The sequence below is a fragment of the Lissotriton helveticus genome, chromosome 11, assembly GCF_964261635.1.
Source record: "Lissotriton helveticus chromosome 11, aLisHel1.1, whole genome shotgun sequence".
In the NCBI taxonomy this organism is placed as follows: domain Eukaryota; kingdom Metazoa; phylum Chordata; class Amphibia; order Caudata; family Salamandridae; genus Lissotriton; species Lissotriton helveticus.
Genome location: NC_136072.1, coordinates 76,191,822 through 76,217,491, shown reverse-complemented (window position 1 = coordinate 76,217,491; position 25,670 = coordinate 76,191,822). Strand labels below are relative to the sequence as shown.

The following is a 25,670-nucleotide window of genomic DNA, read 5'->3' as shown; positions in this document are numbered from 1 at the left end:
AGAGCAGGGTAAAAAGGGCTCGCTCTATCTATACTAAGTGTAGGGGTTGTCTTGTCCTTACAGAGCGGGGTCTCACATTTACCTGAGCCAGGTCCAGGAAGAGGTGAGGTCCTTTCCCCGGGCACACTGGGTGAGTACTTGAAAATCTTGAACACTAATGAATAGATTACCGTTTTTAACAGACCTTTGAACCTAATAAGGGTCCACATATGTTTTTGTTGTTGTAGATCACACCAGGTGCCAAGGAGGAATTGAAACAGATATAGGAGAAATATATCCTTTACTGTTATTAGTTCACTTGTGTGTTTTTTATTATAATTTTTTCACACGTTTCTCACTAATTTGGCAGTAGCATTCTTTGAGAACAGAGACCCTGACGAAAGCCTTGGGTTTCCTCCCATAATAGGCTGAAACATGTTGGTCCTCTCGCAGCTATTTGTTTAAACTGTGTTTTTGTTGTTGCACTGTTCTTGTTTTTAACAAGGAAGGGGCTTATGCCCAATAAAGTAATTTTTGTTAAAGCTCCCTATCCTGTTTTAACCATCACATTCATCTTCATTTTTTTGCACTGCACTTTCCCATCAGATCATCATCATTTGGTCTAATCTAGTAATTGTAGGTCATTACCCCATGCCAAAGATGGGGGTATGCCGTATGTCTCAATGATCAAGAGACAGAATACCCTGGCAGGATTACCAAATGAAAACATTGAACCATACAAGTTATTGATGGGAATCCATAATGGGTTTTGATTAGCAATTACAGGTGGCCCTTTTCTTGGCGATCTGGTCTGTTGTTCATAACTATTAGCCACTTCTTTATCTTGTTGTACTTTTTAGACATGAAGGTATTTTGAAAGATATTCAGATCAGGTTTCTGATTTAGACCTCTAAGTTTGTTTGTTGTTCAACTCACAAGATACTACAGATGCTATTATTTTTTTAGCTCCTGGTCCTCCTACTGCATTTTCTGGTAGTACCTACATATTGTCTTTGATGTAATGGCACTGAAAAAATGAACAATAACTGGAATATCAAAATTGAGCTCCATTCTTGTTGCTACCACTTTTCTAAATGAGGAGCATGTTGCAAATCTGAAGCTCTTTAAATCATTTAATGATAAGGAGCTAACATCAGTGGACACTGATGTTTTAAAAGATAAAATGTAAAAAGGACAATGTGAAAATATCAGATCTAGCAGTGGACAGCAAAACTGATAATCAATCTAGTTAGCAATGTACTTTCAACATATTGATGCAATGTCCATGGGTTGCCTTAATCGTTTCACATAAGGTTGAGTACATAGGCTCACGTAAGTCAATAGAAAGTGAGAAAGCATTAGTGCATTATTCAGAATTGGGCATTAATAATAACATGGAGAATAATAATCTATGCTAAAATTCGTGTGTGTACTAATATGATATTATTGACTTTGAAACAATTTTGGCATTACCTGCTAATGTTTACTTTCCTAACATAAGCTAACTAGGCCTCAAATAGGCATCAACAACATCTTTTACTAAATGGGTGTCTCATAATGTTTGTGCTCTGTTTATGTTTTCTCCTACATGTAGTCAAGTAAGTCATGTTTGTTTATTTCCAACTGACACTGTTCTGACAGAAGACTCTCTAACATTTCTCAAAGGTTCTTCCACCTGCAGGCAGTACTGGATTTATTCACAATGGTTTACTGTTGTTTATGTAACAAGTCTGTTCTCACAGATCCTGTTGACATTAGGTCAGAGAGGGCCACATTTATTATTCATGTAGTGGGTTAGTGCTTAGGAAATAAGTCTGTATCATGATTAAAAAATCTTATTTCTGATCTATTGGGATTTTTTCCTTTATTTGCTCTTGCCATGATGATTCTGCACTTTCCATGCTTGTTTATAGGAAGATTTCCTTTACAAACCCTCACATTTGGGGGTGAGTCAGATGATTTTTGGTGCTACTAAGGACGCTGTCCAATCTCTTACTGATTTTGCTGCACATTTGAGATTTAGCATTTTCCTCATTTTCCATTTACTGTACTGATGGACTTGTGGCAATTGATTTCCCTGTATCCTAGCAGTTTCTGCTTTTAATTCTTTTTTATTATTCTGTAATGTAATTTACATTTGTTGTAATAAATCTTTATACATTTCAAATTACACCCAAACAAATCATTTATTTAGTCAGGCCTTTCTTATTTGACTGTGGTTTTTGATATGCTGGCTTGTACCTTATCTTGTGACACATTGCCTCCTGCAATAGAGTTTTAACACCCTTCCAGATCCACCCACCCATGGCATGCTATTGAGGTACAAGATTTTAGGGGTACAGTGCGCCCACATAAGTATATCCTTAAGTAGCTCAGAGGAGTAAAGTATTCTCCTTAGCTCACTGACTATAGGTTTTCAAGAGTAAGTCTCATATGAACCTCAATTCCAAGGTAACATCTGAAGAGATACAGTGGCTTATCTGTTCCTGAGTATTCTTTATTTCAGTTGGTAGAGGGTGAAAAGTAAGCACATGGCTATCATTTCTCTGGAGTGCTTATTATTACTAATGGTACCCGAGGCAATCTGCTGGTTTTTAGGTCCATGATTGGTTCCACACTTGAGCAGGTGGGAGGGTAGAAAGTGAGATTCTCAGCTGATTACCTGGTGGTGCTCTGAAGGAACCTGGTAGCTTATGTATTTATGTGATGGTTTTACATAAGACTTATTCCACCAGATTGGCATTAAGGTTCTTGACTGAGTAGTGGCATCTAGGAGAACCAACCGCCTTCCCTATTCTGGAAAGCTATGTTTACTGATTTTGGTTCTACCTGTGAAAACCCCCCATGTCTTTTAATTGTTTGATCCTCTGCTATGATTTAAGCCCCCCAAATTGAAACCTACTCACTGTAATGATCCTGGGAAATTGTGTGATCTGCATCCCCTTGTGCCATCTTTAGTGTGAGGTCTGATGCTTGCAGCCAGATAGGTATGGGTGTCTGGTAAGTTGTGCACGCCTGGTGGAAAGACGTGTTCTTGTGTAGGCTGAGAACAGAAGACTTTTGTCTGCACATAAGTCTCCTTTCTGGCAGTCAAGACTCAGTCAAATTGAATCTAGCCTGATGTGTGATGATGTTAATGCCTTAAAATTCATCTGAGAACCAAATGGGAATGCACCCTTTGTTTGGGATACAGAGTGCAATCTATAGTGTTTTCCCATCATGTTATTATAATTAAAATGTGTAAGCTGTAACGTTTGATTGGTACATAGTATAAGTGCCAATCTTGGATCATTATGTACAATTTATGCTTATAATCCGGTTCTATAGTCACTTTTACCTTAACTGTATTTGGACACACATTTGTGTAGGAAGTATATTTTACTGAGCCTCACAGTAATATAATTCACTCTCATACTGCCTTGTTGGGTGGACCACACTGTGGTACTCTACAGTTGGCATATAAAATGCCCCTTAGAACTTAAAAACCATTTGGGAGGAATTGGCTTCTGCAAGAAGAGGGTGGCCAATCTCAGGTCTCCAGTGCCCACCAAGAAACTCCTTTGGGGTTTAAGATAGATTACCATAGTCGTTAATGGTTTTGATGCTGGTTACACCTGCTTCATCAATAAACACAAATTTGGTCATCACATTCCACCACATCACTTCATCATTAAATACAATGTTAGCTCATTTTCTAATTTATTCAGCTGTAAGTGATACATTTAAATTATGATAATGGTGATTGATGCTATTAGCACACACAATTGTACCCAGATGCACACAGGTGCTATAGCACAGTAAGAACTAACAACTGCTTCATAGACTAGATAGTTGTCTTAACGACAGATAGCAAATTAAACCAAAGTGAGACTTACAAACAGATCATTTTAGTACTATGCAGTCTTACCTCAGTCCACTCTTCTTCCGTGGTGTCAAAGACGTTCTTTGGGTTGGCTCCGACAGCAGCATTTGAGAATAGATAGTCAATTCTCCCATGTTTTTCTAAAGCCTTATCAAAACCAAACGCAGCAAATTAGAGGAATAAGAAGCAGTCACCAATTAATTATATGTTACTGGCTTGCATATTTATTCCTATACTAGAGAACATGTTTCGTAACTGCAAAGAACAGGGGTGCACAGCATAGGCCCAGGAACACAGGACCATCCCAAATTTTCAGAATACCCACACCATACATTTGCCTAACTGAACTATAAATTGAATTCATTTACATTGTTAGTGGTTAGCCTGAAAATTGTGACCTACAACGGAAACCCCTTATCTAGAACATGCTCAAACTGAAGAATTTTTGCCACAGATTTAATGCATGTAATTACACTTTTTCAGTTTCCAGTCATCCTCCTTCTGCCACTTGTCTGCTTATTTGTCATTCAGTTTTTGCTACTGCTCACTAGAGTCATTGTGTTCTCTCTCTTTTAGTGACAGCATTGTGACAGCACTGTGCCAAAGCACAATATTACCACCCAAGGATAAAGTGGTTCTTTTCAGTGCTATGGTTTTGTGAGACAATGTGTCTTTTTATTACAATTTGTATTTTTATATATTAACAGCCTTCCAGGGAGTTGAGAGTGGATGCTTCATGTGTCATGCAAATTGAGCATAGGTAAGGTGAAGCTGGTCAATAGGTCTAACTGATTTTTGGCCATCAATTCTGTAATATGTCACTGTCATTCTGTGTTTTATGTGTTTTAGATGCAGTTGGCCATTATTAAGACTGCTCCAGTCACTTGTGTCCCAACTCAAGGATGGGTCTGCATCAGCTTCTACAGCATTTTTCTCAGAAAAGCTTCTTTGTCCACCACATGTCACTGCATAACCCCTATGTTCCATCAGGCTACCATCATGTGACTTTATATATAATGGAAGTCTCATCAATCTCTAATTTTTTAACATTTATCCGTCAATTTTTCTTTTCTACCCTCTGGTCCCAGTGTCCATTGAGGGGCCGATTCCAATCTCGGTCGGTAGGGCACTGAATCGGGTTCGGCATCAGCGGATCCGATTCGGAGGCTGAATTTCTGTCCGAATCATACACGCATCCGGACGACTTAGTACGATGCGAACAAGCGCAAGATCACCGCCCGAATCGTTTCCGGGTCCGACCGCTTCGACCCGCTCCGACCGACCCGGTCGCAAGCACACCGTGGCGCACAATGGAGACGATTCACGACCAAGCCAGTTAGGTGCTCGATTTGGACAGCCGGATCAAGTCGGAGTGGCCGGCTCGCAATAGCCCCCCGAGGCGGACTTTGGGGGTCCGCGTTGGTCCCCCTGTGACCCTTAGCCTTACGACTCGGACTGAGGGGGAGACCCATGGGTCTCCCTAACACAGGCATGTACGATGTGGATAACACTGATGTGTACCCACTGTATGGGGTGCACTTGTTCGCAACGTACCCATTCAGTCAATGGGAGCCCATGTACGTGTTGTACGACCGGCTCCCATTGACTGCTTTGGGAGTCCGACCGAACCGAGTCTGACAGCATACGGCCGCATCGTACACACTTGGTCGGACTGCAGGAGTCCGGATCGGTCGGAAAACAGCCTGGATCCGGGTCGGTCAGGCCGATTTCCGACCGGCTTAGGCTATATGTCTACTTTTCTCAAAGCTGTTTGTTCCAGATCAATGTGGTGTTTGGTATGATCAATTGTATTGGGTGTAACTGTCATTGTGAGGTTTTTTTCTTCACATTAACCCCTTGCATGCTCATGACGAGCTGAGCTCGTCATGAGGCACAGTGCTCCTGTGCTCATGACAAGCTGAGCTCGTCATGACCGTTAGAACACTCACCCGCGGGGATAATTCCCTGCTGTGCTGAGCGATCTATTGAAACGGGTGTGATCATGATGAGCTGAGCTCGTAATGAGCACACGAGCACTGTGCCTCATGACGAGCTGAGATCGTCATGAGCACCGGGGCGCTGCGCACGCCCCCCCTCACACCAGCACAGCGGGGGGAATATGCCTGCATGGAAGGGGTTAAATAGACAATGAGATGAACTTTGCACCACAACTTAAATATTACATGTATCATACCAAAAGCTGAAACATTGTTTAAATATCTTTAGACCCTCATAAGCATCTCAGAGCAACATTGATGCCCAATGCAAGTTATTTATAGTTATCCTATTGAAGAGGAAATTATGACATTTTTGTCCACTCCATTAATATTCCTGGACCGTCATCAGGACAATACTGCTAACCCAACAGTTCTCTCTCACTACTGAAAAACATAAGTACATAATACTAAATTCCATACCCTCACACTATTACACCAATAACAATTTAAAAACAGTAATTATTTAATATCATTATATTAAGGTCACTTAGGATACTCCAGAAAACCTATAAAGTCCATTTAAATAGTTTTTCACATTAATATATTTATTTATGAACAATTATACAGGGAATTATCTTTAAAAAAATCACTGCACTTATTGATTTTGCCATTTCAACAAAAGGCAATTGTAAAACAATCATGTTATATTGCTGGTTATACCACCTTGCAAATTACTTAAAGGACACTAATTTAGTTGTATGTTTTATGGCAAAACCATCCTCCTCCACCCTTTGCACATCTAGAAAATGAATCCTTATCGTGTCATAGTTGCTAGTGAATTTTAAGTCTTCATGCCCGGAATTAGCCACGTCTGAAAACACAATAATGAATCCACTGAACTTTTCCAAATCATCCTTGCTTTGCCAATACATAATGCACCCAACTTCTGATGGAATCTGTACATAGAGTTTCACTATGATTAACAGTTTCTTTCTCAAACTGGGCAACATACACTAAGGCCAAGTTTGTAGCACATGTTGTGCCCATAGTGGTTATGATGATTCACTATAATAAGATAAGGATTCGTTTTCTTGATTTGTTGCTGGTGGTCATGATTTTCTCTAAAAGTTTGTTTAGAATAGCTTGTGATATAAACATGCGCTTACATTATAGTAGCTGATACCTGCTTAATCTCAGGCCCAACTGCCTTGTGAGCAATTCCTTAGACTAAAAACAAATTGTGAAATGCTTGACCTTTATTTTAGAGTACCTGATGTGTTCATATTCTAATTGGCAGCTGTGAAAATACATTTTATTAATTTGTTTTTGGTTTCTGTTGGTCTGAGAATGGTCCCAGAAAACTAATGGACCAAAACATAAATTTTTCCTCCTCCATTGAACACCTATATATAAATTGCCTTCAGGATCATTTTTGCTCTGAGATGCGTTTGCGTTCACCCTTATGGATTTTAGTGACCAGTCTGCAGAGGTAGAGGAGGAGGAGTTGGCACCCCATGCACTACCAATTTATAGGACACTACCAGCCCGTCCCGACGTTGTTCGGGTATGAAATAGAATGTGTGTAATGTGTGTATTTGGCAAGGGCAATTTATTATAAAATCTCGCTGTAGACAAAAAATTTTGTTTCATTAGAATAGAGACGGAAAAGGGCCAGCTGCAGCCCTGGTTGATGTTAGCAGGCGCGTGTAATTGGTGTAGTGATCCACCACCTGAGCCCGGCTACAGCCCTGGTTGATGTTAGCAGGCGCGTGTAATGTTGTTGAATGAGAGAGTTATCAGCCGCTGGTAAATCCGTTTAATGAGAGAGTTCAGTGACAGCGAGTAGGAGAGGCTGCAGTAATTGTCCCCGCAGAAATGCTCATTTGCGTGTTCCCCCGCTTGAGGCCCAGATGCAGGCCTGTTTGATGTTAGCAGGCGCGTGTTCCCCCGCTTGAGGCCCAGCTGCAGCCCTGGTTGATGTTATCAGGTGCGTGTAATTAGTGTACTGATCCGCCGCCTGAGCCCGGCTAGAGCCCTAGTTGATGGTAGCAGGTGCGTCTAATTTCGTTGAATGAGAGAGTTCAGTAACAGCGCGCCGGAGAGGCCGCAGTAATGTTACTTACCAGGCCTCCAGCTGAACGTGTTTGTCATGCCCCCAGCACACGGCCACAGCAGGCGATCTTCTGATTAATGTACGACCCACATGGCATGAAGGGCGGAATGTAGCACACGCCCCCAGCGTTTCTCACACCCCCAGCATGTCACGCCCCCAGCGTGCCCCTTGATGCTGCTCAGCAACGTAATTGGCGCTTGTATGTACGACTCGCATGGCATGAAGGGCAGACACACGCCCCCAGCGTTTGTCACCCCCCAGCGTTTGTCACGCCCCCAGCACATGCCCACAGCCCACGAGGGATGGCCGTACCACACGCCCCCAGCGTTAGTCACGCCCCCAGCCCACGCCCACAGCACAACGCAGACACACCCACAAGGGACTACTTTGCTGGCACGGTTTTTTTACCTTTTAAATGCATATGGTGTTCTACGGTACAATTGTATGTCTTGCACTGTATGATTGTGATGAACACCACTGTTTCTTAAAAAGTTAATAAAAACAATAAAAAAAAATGTATATGGTGGCCGTCTGCATAGCCTATGTCCTTCTGCTGCAACTGCCCTTTCCAACGCCGTATTGGGTGTTGTGATTGGTGCTGTGGTTACTGAGATTACCCGCCTCAAAGGTTTGGGCTCTCTCTTTATAATATTAGTATGGATGTCAAACCCGATTGTTTGAAAAAGAATTTTTTTTTGTTATTAATAGACTCGTTTACACTCCCGCCAAGATTGCCAAGTTTTCTCCAGCACCACTTCCTAAATGTCCAAGATGTTCACTACCCCTAGCCAATGATCTACATGTCTTCTTAGAATGTCCAGAATTGGTAACTTTTTTGAAAGATGTGGGTGACTATATCCAAAATATTTTTAAAACCAATATTGATATCAACCCGTCATTGGTCTTTGTTGTGGACGATGGCCGATTCTGTCAGATGGCTTCACAGATAAATAGAGGTTTATTAATCTATTTGATACTATTAGCTTGTAGAGAAATCTGCAAGAAATGGAAAGGTCTCCTTCCACCAAAAATGGAGGACTGGCTCAAGGCTTCATTCGCTATGGCTTGACTGGAATATGAGGGTGTGGAAGATAAGCCATTAAACATCTGGCATCTGTTTGTGAGTTGGGGCTGTAATTTAAGATTAATATAATTGGTCCAATGATTACACCAAGCTCCCTCACAAAAGGGATTGGTCGGGTGACCCAAGCGAGTGCGGTAAGCCGGAGGTCCACAGATTGTAAGAGCGGCTTCGTAAGACCCGCAGAGGTTTGAAAAGTGAGATGAGGACTAAAAAAAAAAAATAAGTATACGTAGCAAAAAAAGGTTGCCTTCATGCAGTATTCATGGGTTTAAGCTGCGCATTTGATTGCATAAGTCATTCGAAACTTAGGGGGCAGATCTACGAGGAAGTGCTGCAGCTTGGCACCGCAAGCCCTTTGGCTGCGCCACGCTGCAGCACTTCCGAAGCACAGAAATGCAACATATTTACAAGAATATGTTGTATCTCTGTGCTTCCCCCTGCGCTGGCGCACAAACTGCAGCCATGCGCTGGCGCAGGCACCCTTACACCATGGTGCAAAGATGCCTGCGTGGTGGGGAGATTGTTTTTGTACAGGAAGAGGCACCTTCCTGCACAAAAACAATCACTACAGGCATTTTCCTCCTTCAATGCAAGCTGTAGAATGCAGCACGTATTGAAAGGGGAAAAAACGAGGAGAAATGAAAACATTTCTCCTTGCTGTGCCTTGCTACGCCACCTCTAGGGTGGTGTAGCATTCACACGCATCTCCGGGGCCGTATTTCGAAGGGGCCGTATTTAGAAGGACAGGTTAAGCCATGCAGAGTGGCTTTTCCTCTCCTTGTAAATGTGGAGGAGCCCCCTGCTCCACTAGTGCATCACGAAACGTGACGTACTGGTGGCGCAGGGGGCTTGTAAATCTTCCCTTTAGTGCGAATCATTGTAAGTTTCTTGAGTGCAATCAATTTTGATGTTAAAACCAGCGTTAGATTTGTACTGAAATAGGAATGCTCTGATCCCTTTATTTATTTATTTATTTATTTGTGTATTTTATAAAGCGCACAGCTTCCCCAACGGGGCGTCCCGGCGCTGAGAACTTTGAAAGTGGAGAGCACAGGAAGATGTTAAAGGGAGAACAGATGGGTCTTCAGGGACTTGCGGAAAGTCAGTTCTGTGTGGGAGGAATGTAGGGCCAACGGGAGCTTGTTCCAATGCTGAGTGGCACAGACCTCAAAGGTTCTTCCACCTGCACATGAGCGTTTAAAACGTGGGGTTTCCAGGAGGAGAGGAGAGTTGGAACGTAATGTCCTGTAGTTGGTATACGGTCGCAGGGTGTTTTTCAAATGGGCGGACCCCGTACCCCTCGAAGCTCGACAGGCCAGCGTCATAGCTTTGAAAATGCACCTTTTGGCCATTGGCAGCCAATGCAGTTTGCGAAGGTGGGGAGAGATGTGGTGTCTGAAAGGGATTCTTTCCACTAGCCGGGCGGCGGCGTTTTGGACCGTCTGGAGTTTTTGACATAGGCCTGCTGTGATACCTAGATACAGGGCATTGGCATAATCAAGATGGGAAATGGTCAATGCCTGGATCACAGTCTTACGGCAGTCCGCTGGTAGATAGTTGATGAGCCGTTTGATGGTCCTGATCTTGCCAAAACAGGAGGCTGTCACTGTTTGTACCTGGGTATTGAAACTAAAGTGGTTATCCCAACGGACTCCGAGGTTTCTTACTGAGTCTTTGGGCGTGGGGGCTTGGCTCAGATCTTCTGGCCACCATAGACTGGAGTCCGGAGGGGAGGGTGAGTTGAAAAACAGAATCTCAGTTTTTCCTGCATTGAGTCGAAGGGAGTTGGCATCCATCCACTTGGAAATGTCCCTAAGGCAAGTTTTTAACGGATCAAAAGCAGAGGAAGAGGGGGAATCGAAAGTAAAAAGAAGCTGAATGTCATCAGCGTAGGAAGTGGATTTGATCCCAGTCTGAGCAATCAGCTTTGCCAGGGGAGTAAAATAAACATTAAACAGGAGAGGACTGAGGGAGGAGCCCTGTGGGACTCCCCATTTGAGTGGTCTGGCTGAGGAAGTGTAGGGAGGGGTGAAAACCTGCTGAGTGCGGTCAGTGAGATACGACGTGAGCCATTTCAGCACAGTGCCACCTACACCCAGGTCCACCAGCCTCCTCAGCAGGATCCTGTGAGAGACGGTGTCAAATGCTGCTGAATGATCCAGATCCAGACCCTTTAAGGTCAAGAGAGGTGTATGATAGGGGTGTGACCTGGAACTATTTTTGTTCACACTCTACATAAATGATTTAGACAAGTGTTTGGTGCCAACAAGCTGTTGTGGCCCACAGATAGACACACGGTGGCCCCCGCTTTAAAGTACACTGCTTATGCCGTGCTCATAGCCTCATTGGCTAATGGACTACAAAAACTTTTGGATGCTTCTGTGATCTTTATGGACTGTTTAGATTTGAAAGCAAATGTATTGAAGACATTTATTTAACGGATAATTTACAGACTTTTACACATCTTGAAGTTCCAATGGCTCAGGCATGTAATTGGAAACATCTCCAGAATATTAAGAACATTAAATTCAGGCATTCAATCAAAGCTTTTTTTATGTTTGCATCTAAGTTATGGTTGAAGCTACTGAAACAAAATTTAGATATTTGCAAGAGTAAATGTGTAACAGTGGCAATATATACAGTGGATGTTTTAGGGATACACAGACATTTCTGATATACAAAAAGTAGACTGTCACTTGCAGCCAACTGCTTCTACGTGAAAGAAGACATTCCTTGCAGACAACCCACTATAAATTAGTTTCTAAATGGGCAGACCAAATGTAAACACGCTCATGCTGCACTTAAGGGACTGCATCTTGCAAATGATTTGGAGTGGGCATATTTATCCAGAATCTCGCGATGCTTTTATGGAACTCCATGGAATTCTGCGGAGTAAAACTCTGCGACTTCTGCCTACCCCTAGTAACCTCCGGGAGAGAGAGGGAATGTGGTGCCCCATAAGGTATGCCCAAGAGGACACAATCTAGGCCCAGCAGAGACAGCTCTGCCCGATACCCCGGGTCATCCAGCCCCAGTGAGCCAGTCATTCAGGACCATAACTGGAAAAGCTAAATAAGAGTAGTAGAGATCAGCCACTCCTAAGCCGCCATCAAAAAGCAACAATCGACAGTTAACATGGGCAATCTGGGGATGCCCGCCAACCCACAGGAAATCATGGCCCATGGACTCTAAAGTACCTAATCAAGCCTTTGTGGGGGGAGACAGAAGTTCTAAAACATGTAAAGGAATCATGGATCAAGGTTGTAATGTAATTTTAAAGAGAGTTACTGAGCCCATCACGTGAAGCTAGAGATGCTGACACTTTTGCAGGTTTTGCGTCATAGAAGCAAGGAGAGGGAACAGGTTAAGAGTCCACGCCAGCTCCAGAAGTGTAGAAACATGTATGCCAGGTATTGAATGAGAAGGCGATGGATGGGAATGATGATGTTACGGATGTGGTCCTCTGAATCACCACCTGTAACAGGCACCTCAAGAGACTTGGTACTATTGACACAGAGCCCCGAGGCCTCCTCATAAAGCACCTGCTTCTTCAAACACCACACACCCAATCCCAAGAAAAAGGAGCACATAATCAGCATTAATACCATACGCTGCTCAGGTTTAGAGTCCAAGGCCAAGCCCCATACGTGCATCACAATGGATAACACAGGTCAGGGGCTCAATAGTGAAGGCAAAGAGGACAGAGAAAAGCAGGCAGCCTGGCTGGGCACTCCTCAGGGTCAGTAAAGTGTCCAGTTCACCTGAACTTGTGCCAAAGGATGGGAATAGAGAAGATTGGTGTGTCTACGAATGTGAGGCCCTAAACTGGCACGATCCAAAACAGCTTCCAAAAAGCACAAATCAACCGAGTCAAAGGTATTCTCAAAGTCAATCATGAGTAGGGCCGGTGGGTGCTGCAGCCATTGGGCCTGAGAAAGACCCATCTGGACCTTTTGGATACAACGACAGGTGCTACGCCCAAGCTTAAAGCCACATTGATCGGGATGGACCAGAAATAGCATGGTGCGCTGTAGCCAGTTAATCAACACTTCGGGGAAGAGTTCAATATCAATGAGAGAAATCAGTTGGTATGCCGCACACGCATCCAAGTATTGAATTGGTTTGAGTATCACCACAATCGTGGCCAAGTCAAAGTCTGAGGGAAAAGTGCTAGCCTAAATCGTCGCCCTACACAGGGGCAGAAGATGAGAAATCAAAAGCTCACTGTATAGCTGGTAATACTCGACTAGAAGCCAATCCAGGCGTTATGCCCGAGACCATAATCAGACAGTGCCTCCACAATCTCCTCAGCCTTAGTGACCTGATCCAATTCCAGGGAGTGGTGTATGGAGGGCAGTGGAATATCAGCTAATAGTGGATGTGCCCCATCCGGGGGAGGTCACGGGCGATGGTCATAAAGTGCCCCCTAGTATTCCGCAAACACCTGCGCAATATCAGAGGTGCCTGTCTAGATATAAACCCTGTAAAGGAGGAGGGACTTCATAGCCCCTAAACCAAATGCACAGCTTTGTGCCGCTATTTAGCGTGCACATTTAATTCAAAATCTTTTATCCTTTGTTTTTTAGTTATCCAACTTCCAACTGTATTTTAACTCATGTTTTCCAAATATTATTTCAATCCAATTTATCAAAAGGTCCAACAATCGGGATGTGGTGCCAATTTTCAGCTTTCTTGCATTCAGACAGTGCCAATCCAGGCCTCTTTGAAAGAATACGTGTAGTGCAAAAAGTCCATCACAAGCAGTCTTTTATTATTCTAGTTAAAAACCCAATGCATTTCGGGCCACTTCTGGCCCTTCTTCGGGGGTCACTACAAATAAATAACAACATAAACAAATTATTAGCACTTCTCATCCTAAATAAATAAAGATGCAACATGCTTTCATCAATTAACTCGCTCCGTTATTACTAAAACAAAAACATTTCACCATGGTGCGTCGTCCCATTTCGTCTTTCTCTCTTTCAGTTAAGGCATCATACATTTAAACCAACATTTCCAATATTGCTAATACTAATTCATGTTATCCCAGTGTTCCTCCGTCCCTTCCGTTGTAAACCACACTCTAACCCTCTAATCACATCGCGCTACCTTCAAGTCATCAACGGTGTTTACATACAGTCTATGAACTTTTAAACAAGTGCGGTACTATATTAATCACTCTCTGTCATTATTACATTTCGAAAAACCCTCTTCCCCTCCCACGCTTCTTCCGAACTGCATGAAAGCCAAGTCTTCCCACCATTCCCCTTACCTGCTTCATTAGTAAATAAACGTCTACCGTTCTCGCCAAGATTATTCCAAACAGTTAGTAGCTGTCGCTTCCCGCCCATTGCCTTTTAAACACTCCACCCCTGCATTGTCCCTCCCGATTGGCCCAAAGCCCAAGATTTCCTTTTCTTTATCACGCCTTAATCTATAAAAAGAACTACATTGCCCATAGTGCATGACTTCAGTACATTATATTGTCCATAGAGTCCATTAGTGAAAGAATGTCACATGTGCGTTTATATATCCGTGCATGTAGTTTATATCAGGGCATATAATTTGGCTGAGCCCCCTGTGATGAACTCCGATTTTTCCTCCGATTGTGTGAGTCCTGAAACATCCTTCCTTCTCTTGTTCTTGTCCAATTTTTAGGCGGGTGCAAACCCTGTGTAGGGCTATAGTTATGAACATTTACAGATATGGAGGGATGCACACCTGTTTTAAACCATTTTGTTTTTTTCTTCATTTTCGTCATTCCTTCGGCGCAGTTGCGTGCAGATTGGCTATTAGGCATGCCCTACTGCCACTGGTTAAGAAACTTGTAAAGGAGGAGGGACTTCATAGCCCCTAAACCAAATGCACAGCTTTGTGCCGCTATTTAGCGTGCACATTTAATTCAAAATCTTTTATCCTTTGTTTTTTAGTTATCCAACTTTCAACTGTATTTTAACTCATGTTTTCCAAATATTATTTCAATCCAATTTATCAAAAGGTCCAACAATCGGGATGTGGTGCCAATTTTCAGCTTTCTTGCATTCAGACAAATGGGACTACGCACCATGGTGAAATGTTTTTGTTTTAGTAATAACGGAGCGAGTTAATTGATGAAAGCATGTTGCATCTTTATTTATTTAGGATGAGAAGTGCTAATAATTAGTTTATGTTGTTATTTATTTGTAGTGACCCCCGAAGAAGGGCCAGAAGTGGCCCGAAATGCATTGGGTTTTTAACTAGAATAATAAAAGACTGCTTATGATTGACTTTTTGCACTACTCATATTCTTTCAAAGAGGCCTGGATTGGCACTGTCTGAATGCAAGAAAGCTGAAAATTGGCACCACATCCCGATTGTTGGACCTTTTGATAAATTGGATTGAAATAATATTTGGAAAACATGAGTTAAAATACAGTTGAAAGTTGGATAACTAAAAAACAAAGGATAAAAGATTTTGAATTAAATGTGCACGCTAAATAGCGGCACAAAGCTGTGCATTTGGTTTAGGGGCTATGAAGTCCCTCCTCCTTTACAAGTTTCTTAACCAGTGGCAGTAGGGCATGCCTAATAGCCAATCTGCACGCAACTGCGCCGAAGGAATGACGAAAATGAAGACAAAAACAAAATGGTTTAAAACAGGTGTGCATCCCTCCATATCTGTAAATGTTCATAACTATAGCCCTACACAGGGTTTGCACCCGCCTAAAAATTGGACAAGAACAAGAGAAGGAAGCATGTTTCAGGACTCACACAATCGGAGGAAAAATCGGAGTTCATCACAGGGGGCTCAGCCAAATTATATGCACTGATATAAACTACATGCACGGATATATAAACGCACATGTGACATTCTTTCACTAATGGACTCTATGGACAATATAATGTACTGAAGTCATGCACTATGGGCAATGTAGTTCTTTTATAGATTAAGGCGTGATAAAGAAAAGGAAATCTTGGGCTTTGGGCAAATCGGGAGGGACAATGCAGGGGTGGAGTGTTTAAAAGGCAATGGACGGGAAGCAACAGCTACTAACTGTTTGGAATAATCTTGGCGAGAACGGTAGACGTTTATTTACTAATGAAGCAGGTAAGGGGAATGGTGGGAAGACTTGGCTTTCATGCAGTTCGGAAGAAGCGTGGGAGGGGAAGAGGGTTTTTCGAAATGTAATAATGACAGAGAGTGATTAATATAGTACCGCACTTGTTTAAAAGTTCATAGACTGTATGTAAACACCGTTGATGACTTGAAGGTAGCGCGATGTGATTAGAGGGTTAGAGTGTGGTTTACAACGGAAGGGACGGAGGAACACTGGGATAACATGAATTAGTATTAGCAATATTGGAAATGTTGGTTTAAATGTATGATGCCTTAACTGAAAGAGAGAAAGACGAAATGGGACTACGCACCATGGTGAAATGTTTTTGTTTTAGTAATAACGGAGCGAATTATTTGATGAAAGCATGTTGCATCTTTATTTATTTAGGATGAGAAGTGCTAATAATTTGTTTATGTTGTTATTTATTTGTAGCGACCCCCGAAGAAGGGCCGGAAGTGGCCCGAAATGCATTGGGTTTTTAACTAGAATAATAAAAGACTGCTTGTGATGGACTTTTTGCACTACTCGTATTCTTTCAAAGAGGCCTGGATTGGCACTGTCTGAATGCAAGAAAGCTGAAAATTGGCACCACATCCCGATTGTTGGACCTTTTGATAAATTGGATTGAAATAATATTTGGAAAACATGAGTTAAAATACAGTTGAAAGTTGGATAACTAAAAAACAAAGGATAAAAGATTTTGAATTAAATGTGCACGCTAAATAGCGGCACAAAGCTGTGCATTTGGTTTAGGGGCTATGAAGTCCCTCCTCCTTTACAAGTTTCTTAACCAGTGGCAGTAGGGCATGCCTAATAGCCAATCTGCACGCAACTGCGCCGAAGGAATGACGAAAATGAAGAAAAAAACAAAATGATTTAAAACAGGTGTGCATCCCTCCATATCTGTAAATGCAGATATAAACCCTAACATCCAAAATACATGGCATCATTTGGCAGGCGACCTCCCTAACTGCCATTCAATAAAGCAATTTCCCAGACTTATTCCCAAATTCGAATACTCTACAAATCGAGGCCCTCCAGCTCTGTCAGGCCTCCTCAAGAGAGAGAGAGCTTTTCTCATTGTCTCCAGGGCAGCAGGCACCTGCCGCTCAAGGTCTAAAGTACTGTCCAACTGGAGGTTGACTGAGCCTCCAGGGCAGTAATCTGGGCAAGCTTATGTTTCTCCTGAGCACAGTTTAACTGCATAACATGGCCACGGATTGTGGATTTTTAAAACACCCAGTGGGTACAGGGTGACTGGATTGTGTCCTAGCGTTCCCAGAAATACATCTGCAGCCCAGCCTCCATGTGTGGCGAGCACTACTGGTCCATCAAATACCACACATTAAGCCTCCAAATAGGATGAACCCAATAACGAGGTGCTCTGATGAACCATTAATGGGGCATTATAGGAGATGCCCTATAGGAGAATCACAGTGTTGGTTAACTGAAGGATGTCCACTTGGGCCTTGAAATAAAATCAATATGGTTTCAGGTGCGGTAGGCCGGTGAAGTACGAGTCTAAATATGATCATAGGAGTGGCATGTCCTCCACACGTCACAAAGCCCCAGAAAATCCATCCAAGCAGCAAGTGTTCAAGAATGAGAGAAATGACCATGCCCAAAGGGTCACTCCCCAGCTCAGGGGCCATATTAAAGTCTCCACCAACTACCATGAGGCAATGCCAAGAACAGGGAAGCCAGCACATCAAGTGTATGAGGGAGAAGCAGCTGTTGAACATACAGAAAAATGATGGTATAATATCTGCCTTCTAGCATGCACTCCACCCCAATGTTTCAGCCCTGGGATCAGTATGGGTGTTGGTTGCTGCAAGCGGGAATCCCTTACACAAGAGGATAGCCACCCCATGTGAGCCCCAGGAGAAGCCAGAGTGATACACCCTGTTATATCCTTGATGGAGGAGGAAAGGACAATGTGCCCCAACTAAATGGTTTTTCTGGAACATGAAGACCGCAAGCCGAAGCCTCTTAGCACAGTGAAGAACAGCAGTTTGTTTAATGCAGTGCAGCAGGTCATTCACATTCCAGGACTTCATCGCAAGTGACGCCGATTCCTGGTAGATGTAAGTTTTATGGTATAATTCAATGCTAGAGTTGATGTTGGCTGCCTCATTTTTTATTCATACAATTAATTTTAAGTGAGTTTTTTATTGTAATTAAGAGGTGTGGTGGTTTTGGTTATATTGTTTCTTTAATGGATGATATTTTAGCGAAAGAAAAAATATTTAAAGATAAGAATGTCCAGAATTGTTTTAGCAAATGTTCCTGTATTTGTAAATGATGTCTGTTATTTATGTCATGGTTTTGTGCAACTTTCATCTCTGTACAATTAAAGTACATTTTTTTGATTACTGTTCAAAATGTGTCCTTTCTGCAGAGTCTCTTCAGATTTGCTTGCCTTTTTACTGCACCAAATATTTGCCGGTCTGTGGAGCTCTGTGCATGTTACCCCTGCTAACCAGCGATAAACTGCTTATGCCCCTCCTTTCAACATGGTAAAAGTGGAATATATCTGATTATATTTTTTAAAGATGTTCCTGTAAGTCCCTAGTATGTGGTACAAACAGACACAGGGCTAAGAAATTATAGCTATCAGTGGGCTGCAATACTCGTTCATCCTAAGTAGGCCTTATTTTCCATAAGACAGGGTGCATGGTATGTCAAAGTAGGCCATTTAAAAGATTAATGGTAAAAATATCCTTCAGTGGCTTGCACATCAAAGATATTTTTCACTTTAGTAAGGCTGGCTGTTCAATAGGAAAACACTGGAATTGAATATTAAATATAATACTAATACAGTATATTTGGAATTGGAATAGCTAGAAAAGTGGGGAGAAAAGCATAGGAATTAAAAGGAGAGAAGAGCCATTAGTGAGGAAGAAGTAAAAGAAAATTTAAAAAGATAAATACATGTGGAAAGACAAGGAAAAAGAGGAAGAACAAGATATAGAGGTAAAAGAGGGAATAAGAAAGAATAGAAAAAGATAAGATATTAGGAAAAATAAAGAAAAAAGAAGTACAAGGAACAAAATCAGTAAAAAGAAACTTAGCATAATGGTCCATTTTAGAAAGCCCGCACCAGGAGGAATGCCGAGAGGAAAGAGTAAATACAGTAAAATTGATGCAGCAGAGTGTGGAAGAGGATCTAAAATAAAAACTGTGCAGGATCCCAGTCAACTAGGCAAAAATACATACAGGATAAGAAATCACTATGAAGGGGAAAGATTCTAGGGAAAGATGTGCCTGTGGGCATGATTTATATTGTGGTGAGTTGGAACACCATCACATTGCAATGCAGTTCCTTCCCCACCAAGACTATGGTCTGCCCGCCCAAGTCAAATTCGGACAGACCATAGTTTAACAACAGCAGAGACTAATCCCTCTCCACCCTAGTCAAATTCCTCCAACAGAGAAGGGTTGTTGAAGGTTTAGTTATATGTCCACCTGCTTAATTTAGATGGGCAGGCTTATAGGAAAAACCAGGTGGTAAAGGGCATTGAAAAGTAAACACTGCCCCTTTGCCATGGGAGGAAACTCCTATGGCAAGCTGGCCATTGTTTACTATAATTTTCAAAAAGAAAATCACGCTTATGGATTATTTATTATAAAAAACAAATGTAATTTTGTAGCACGCTCCATCATGCTTTAAAATATTACATTCTTAAAGGTCAAGGATATTAGAACAAAATTATAAGGATGGTTTAGAAGGATTTATTGAAACAAGGGCTGGAAAGATCGTTTAATTATCCTATGGTAAATTGCAATCAGAAGTGTAGATCTCAAAGTTCAAAGCCCAATTCCAAGCAGTAGCTAAAAAGAAAGATGGTAAAATGAAAATCCTGAAGCGAAAATTTGAAGATTTGGAAAATCCATCTAGAAGATCCACATACATATGGAGGGGATTCTCGAAGGAATTGGAAATGCTGCAGAAACCACAAGAGTACCAGTGATAAGACAGACAACATCATCATTAAATGAATTGCAGAACTGCCACATGAACGGATTGTAGAGAAAGAAAACGTTCTATTTCTGAAGGGTTTAATCATTGATGGTACCTGAAGAGTACCTTTCTGCCCTCTAAGGAAGATTATTATCAACACACATTTGTTACTCACTTTCGAACTGATCAAAGAGAAAATCCCATCCTATAACCATCACCTCATCTAGTCTTTAACACTTCTTAGAGTTACAAAGAGATGAGATCCCAAAAGACAGATTTCAAGAAGCAAGAACTTTGGCTGCACTGATTAATAGGGTAGAGGTATTATTGAATGGAGCTTTTCATGTGGTCCAAGATGCCCAGAAATTCAAGCACCAAATTTTGAATATGTCACTTGTAATCAAGGTTACATTTGAAAGTTATGACTTTATGGCTTTTTGATCGTTATATTTTCTATATGTACACTTCCAGATAGGATATAGGGTTCTGGTATTTAGAGAGGGTAGGTATCCTCTTTTCTAGGAAGTGTGCAGTAGTCAGCAAAACATTACCTATCTTCTCACAAGTGAATACCTAAACAACCAGAAGGCAAGGAAAAAGCAAAGGGTAGTTATGGAGGGAGGATGTGTGCACACCTCAACCTCCAAAAACAAGAAAGGTGGGTGATATGGAATTAGTGGAAGGTGGTTATGGAGGGAGGATGTGTGCACACCTCAACCTCCAAAAGGGAGGGGAGGCGACACAGCGGCATGGATGTTTTAAGGCATGGGGAAAGTGGACAATTGCCCAAACCAGCCCCCTTTCAAGTACCCCCTGTTTAAATAAGGGGTAAAAACAAGACTCCTGCATGTCATAATAACAGGCGCACATAGAAAATAGCTTTTTAAAAAATCATTTTGCAGCTGAATGTGCTTAGCATAAATTGTGTACATGTTTGACCTACCCAACCTTAATCCTCTCACTTCCAGGCAGTTGGTGAGAATCAAATTGCTCTCTCCTTACATCGCATTACGCTTTCTGCTTTTCCCTTCTCTCTGTCTATGCATCTCCATGTACCTACACCCTTTCTCTCTATCTCAGCCAAACCTCACCTTTGTCTACCTAACCTCTTTCTCAATCTATATACCCAATAAACCTCAATCCACTGCAAAACTCATGACCTTGCATATCCCTCACTCTCTATCACTCTCTATGCCTACCTCTGTATCAATAACTCTCAAGCTATTTGACTACTCCAACTTGCTCTGTCTCACTGCTCTTTTACTAGCACACCTCTCTGCATCTCTCCTCCATGTACTTCACTACTCACACAAACCTGACTCTATTTTTACATTACATCACTATATCTCTGTCCATGTTTCTCTCCATTACCTCTCTCTAATCCCTGTATATACCTCTCCACTCCCACCCACTTCTTTACCTTATTCTCCTTCTATTTCACATCTTCCTTAGTACCTCACCTCTCTCTACATCACCACTCTCTCACACTAACATCTCTAGTTCACCTCACCATTACTTCACTACTTCACCTTTCTACCTCCGGTCTTTCTTTCTTTCTTTCTTTCTTTCTTTCTTTCTTTCTTTCTTTCTTCCAATTTCTTCACAAAATTTCTTACTCCTGTTTATCTTGTTCTATTTCTCTACATCTACCGATTCTTCTCTATCCTTATTTCTTTTTCTCTGTCATCAACTCTTCTCTTCCACATAAACACATCTCTCTCTCTGGACCTTCTTCTACCTTTCCACTCACCCCATTTTACCATAGCTATCTCTCACTACCATTTTCTTTACAGATATCTCTACCCCATAAACCTTCCTGTATTTCACTGATATAGGTTCCTGCATTAGAACCCATCTTTAAAAAGTACATAGCATTGGCCTGAATGTAGTTATTTGCAGTAGTCAGATTTAAATTCATTATCGTGATACAACACATTCAGAAAGAACAACAATAGCACCCTGTTAGTTTATCCGTAGCATAAGAGATATGAGTCGGACAGAGGTATCCTAAAATATCAATGTTATAGGGTCTTCTGGTACATATGCGAGATATAGCAGTGATCTGTGCATAAGGTGACACCTTCAGGGAGTACTAGTTCTGGCTGAAATTTCCATTGCATCACTGTCCTGTTTGTCACCAAGAATCAGTTAAAAAAGTACTGGTCATTTTATAAACACTGAAATTGACCGTGTATGTAGAGAGACACTTCTTCCAGGATGGAGATCATGATGGGCTCAGCATCAGATTACACAAAAGAGACCTTAAGTGAGATTCATCCAAGGCTTAGCGAAGCATGGTGCTTCCACTAACTGCTGCTGGGCAATGTTTGTCCTCAAACAAGCACAATCTTGTTCTCTTGTGTCCGTAAATGCATGCAAGCTATTCCAGTCACATAACAAATCTTGTTGTCACATGTATGAGGGCATCACCTTTGAAAATTGTGATTCAGGTTTATTGATTGGATAGAACAAGGATAGTGCTTTAGAGATAGCAAAGTGAGGGTGTTGAGGGATATACGTTGTGATAAACTTATTACAGTGCTTCCCTTCTATTTTCACTGTCTAGGGAATGCTTAGTTGCATTCACTGTCGACTTCAATGATAGATGCTCTCTGTGATGTCACCATGAGCACTAGATTTAAATATCTGGAAAATTTCTCTAAATACATATTCCATATCTAGTCGTCCTTGATAGTGTAACTCATTTTGCGAACAGTTGTTTTGACTACCCCAGTCTCACTGAGGGAGGGACTGTTTGGTTTGCCAGAGGTGAAAAGAGACAGGTTGCAGTTTTGCAATGAACCTGAACTACCTTTCTCATACATAGCACATTTAACTCAATGCTTGTGTTATGGGCCTTGTGTTCCAAACCTGTAGTCATAGGGTATAGCCTTAAGAAACAGTAGTTGTGGTTAAATCCTCAAGAAGGACAATTATCCCTCCTAAAAATGGATGTCTGGTCTAGTATAGGTTACCTCTTACAGGAATTGCGAAACCCCATTTACTGTAGGTTTATCAAGCAATTGATATATAAACAGTTATATAGCATTTAAGTTTCTAAATTTGTGAATTTGATGATTTTTTAGTCTGCTTGTTAAGAATGGTGCAAGTAGCTTTGATTGTAAGAGAAGTTATTTCAGGACACACAAACCTAGCTCTGTGTTCCTAACATGAAGAGAGAGGTAAATGCACAAGCTGCATACCTTTTTGATTTTAAAATACTTTGCTGATGGATAGAGTTTTAATTCTAAAGACCCCAACGCTGGGAACTTACACATACATACCTGCACCAGTTGTAGTTAATTATGTACTCTACTGGGACCATGAACTCCCTTTGAGACATCAAAATAACCAGATATGGTTTGGTGATGAAATACCCCATTCATCTCAGAATGTTAGAATGGATTCCCTGATTTGGTAATTAAGTATTGGCTACAAAAAAAACCTTTAGAGGACTAATTTCTCCCAGATCTGAGTAACACGTGCACGCTACAATACATAACACAGAACTCATAATCAGTCTATAAATAACACTTCTGGCCAGGGCAGCATAAGTGACAACAGTTTAAAAGACTCTCAAATGAGAATCTGGTGATTACCTTAACGAAAAATATATACAGGTTGAGAGGCACTTATTCCATCAAATAAACACATTATTCTCATCGCATTTATCAGATGTTAGAGATATCGGAGCATATTTACAAGCCCCTATCGCCACAGGAACCTCACTTTTAAGGATGTTCCTGCGGCAATAAGGACATCGCCTTATTTACAAGGCGGTGTTAGGCCACTTAATGTGTCTTAACGCCACTTGAAAATAAGGCCACCTTTCATGCTAGGTGGGCGATAGGTGTTCCACCGTAAAATCCATTGATTTTTGCGCTGCCTCCTATTAACAAGGGTGGCTTAAATAGGGGACAGTGCCAAAATTAAGACCAGGTTTTGACATGCCGAACTAAGGGGGAATGCTTTATTTCTCCTCATTTTTGCTGTTTTTATGTGTGCTACATTGTGCAGCACAGGTAGAAACAGCAAATTGCCACAAATGATTGTTTATGTGCAGGAAGGTGTCCCTGTTTTGCTTGCACTAAAAAATGAAGGAGTATCTCACACGAATGTCCATCCCAAAATGCTATGTTACATTACAAATAATAAAGTGATTTTTCTGAACACCTGACTAGGGTGGACAGGATAGTAACATTCATAACCACACACAGCAAAAAAATATTACCTATTAAAAATGCAAAGTTGCCCATTTAAAAACAATGTATTTTGGCTGCAAATGAGCTAGCCAGTATGGGCTGAATGACACCACATTTCATGCAGAAATGTGCCTCACACAAAATTTTTATATGTTTAGAAAATATGATTCCTTATTCCTTTGAGCTTGATTGGGATATAATGTGAAGTGAGTTAGCACTTCAAAATGAGTTGATTTCTTTCATGCTTTCTGAAAAACTTTGCACAAAAATGCACACGGTTATCTCACATGAACTGAATACATGCATGTTAGACAAAACAAACCAAGCAGTAGGTTTTCTTTTTCAGGAATGTAAGCTAAATGCAAAAGAGCTTATTTACAAGGCCCTTGCGCCACTTTTGTGTCATTTTTAACATGGGAAAAGTGATGCAAAAGTGGTGCAAGGGCATTGTAAATCTGCCCCAAAATGTTTCTAATGAAGGACACATAAATGACTCATAGATTCAGAAGTGCAGTCAATAAAACAATAAAGGATTCTGGGGAAGGGGGATGTCTTTCAGAGACAAGCTTCCATTGGTATATGCCAAGCACACATTGAACCATAAAAGTGAAACAAAATTAGATTTAAGGGAACTCTGTGGCAAAACTTTGCTGCAAGAGCATATCATAGCTTTCTAAGGAATCTGGAGTGACTTTATCCCAAGCCAAGATCAGCACAGATATTTTAGCAGTGATTTAACCAAAAATAAAACGAGAGGAGTTTGTGTACTACTTCTACATCCTCATTTCAGGTAACACTCTAATGGTTTTTATACCAGGAGTAAATTCTTAAATGAGAAAGCTAGGTTAGATTGAACCAGGGCAGCTTGCGGTGTTAATGCATCTTCAAATGCTGGCTTACAATCTGCAGTCTCAAAGCTAAAGAACCGAAACTGGTAGCTAAGATAATGTAAAGATGGTGGCTGACACATAAATAGTATTTCCAAGTGATATTTATTATCACGAACAGAGAGCCGTCCCTTCTCAGCTGGCACAGCCACAGCAGATGTAATAACTGACACTCAGAGAATCCACATAGTCTAAACACTCCAAATTACATCACATTCTAGTAAGGGTTCTCTGCCAACATCATCACATCACCACACCTCCCCTTTTTTATCTAAAAGAACAATGAAATATAGAAGAAAACAACAGGAACAAATGAATAGAATACAATATCAAAGAAATACATTAGTATTTAAACATAATCTCGTAATCTGCTAGGTCTAGTATGAGTTATGTTGCTCTTCCTGACACCACTGTCTGTTCTAGAAATATTTTTCTACTTTATCATATTTCTGTGAGAAGAACACAGATCTTTTGCTACACGAGAAGTATTCCACCAATTGCCATTGGCCAGCTTAACAGCATTTTTTCTAATTTCTACAACTTGCTGA

The 25,670-nt window shown here is 41.4% G+C and overlaps 1 protein-coding gene across 4 annotated transcripts in view; it reads right to left on the bottom strand.

The window, feature by feature from the left end:
• Positions 1–25,670, bottom strand: part of LOC144791219 (dehydrogenase/reductase SDR family member 4-like) — a 232,906-nt gene that overhangs the window by 104,202 nt on the left and 103,034 nt on the right. For all 4 annotated transcript variants that reach the window (XM_078665871.1, XM_078665869.1, XM_078665872.1 and 1 more), the window contains exon 4: positions 3,887–3,988. In XM_078665871.1, coding sequence (XP_078521997.1) covers positions 3,887–3,988 — 102 coding nt within the window. The remainder of the gene's footprint in view (positions 1–3,886; positions 3,989–25,670) is intronic.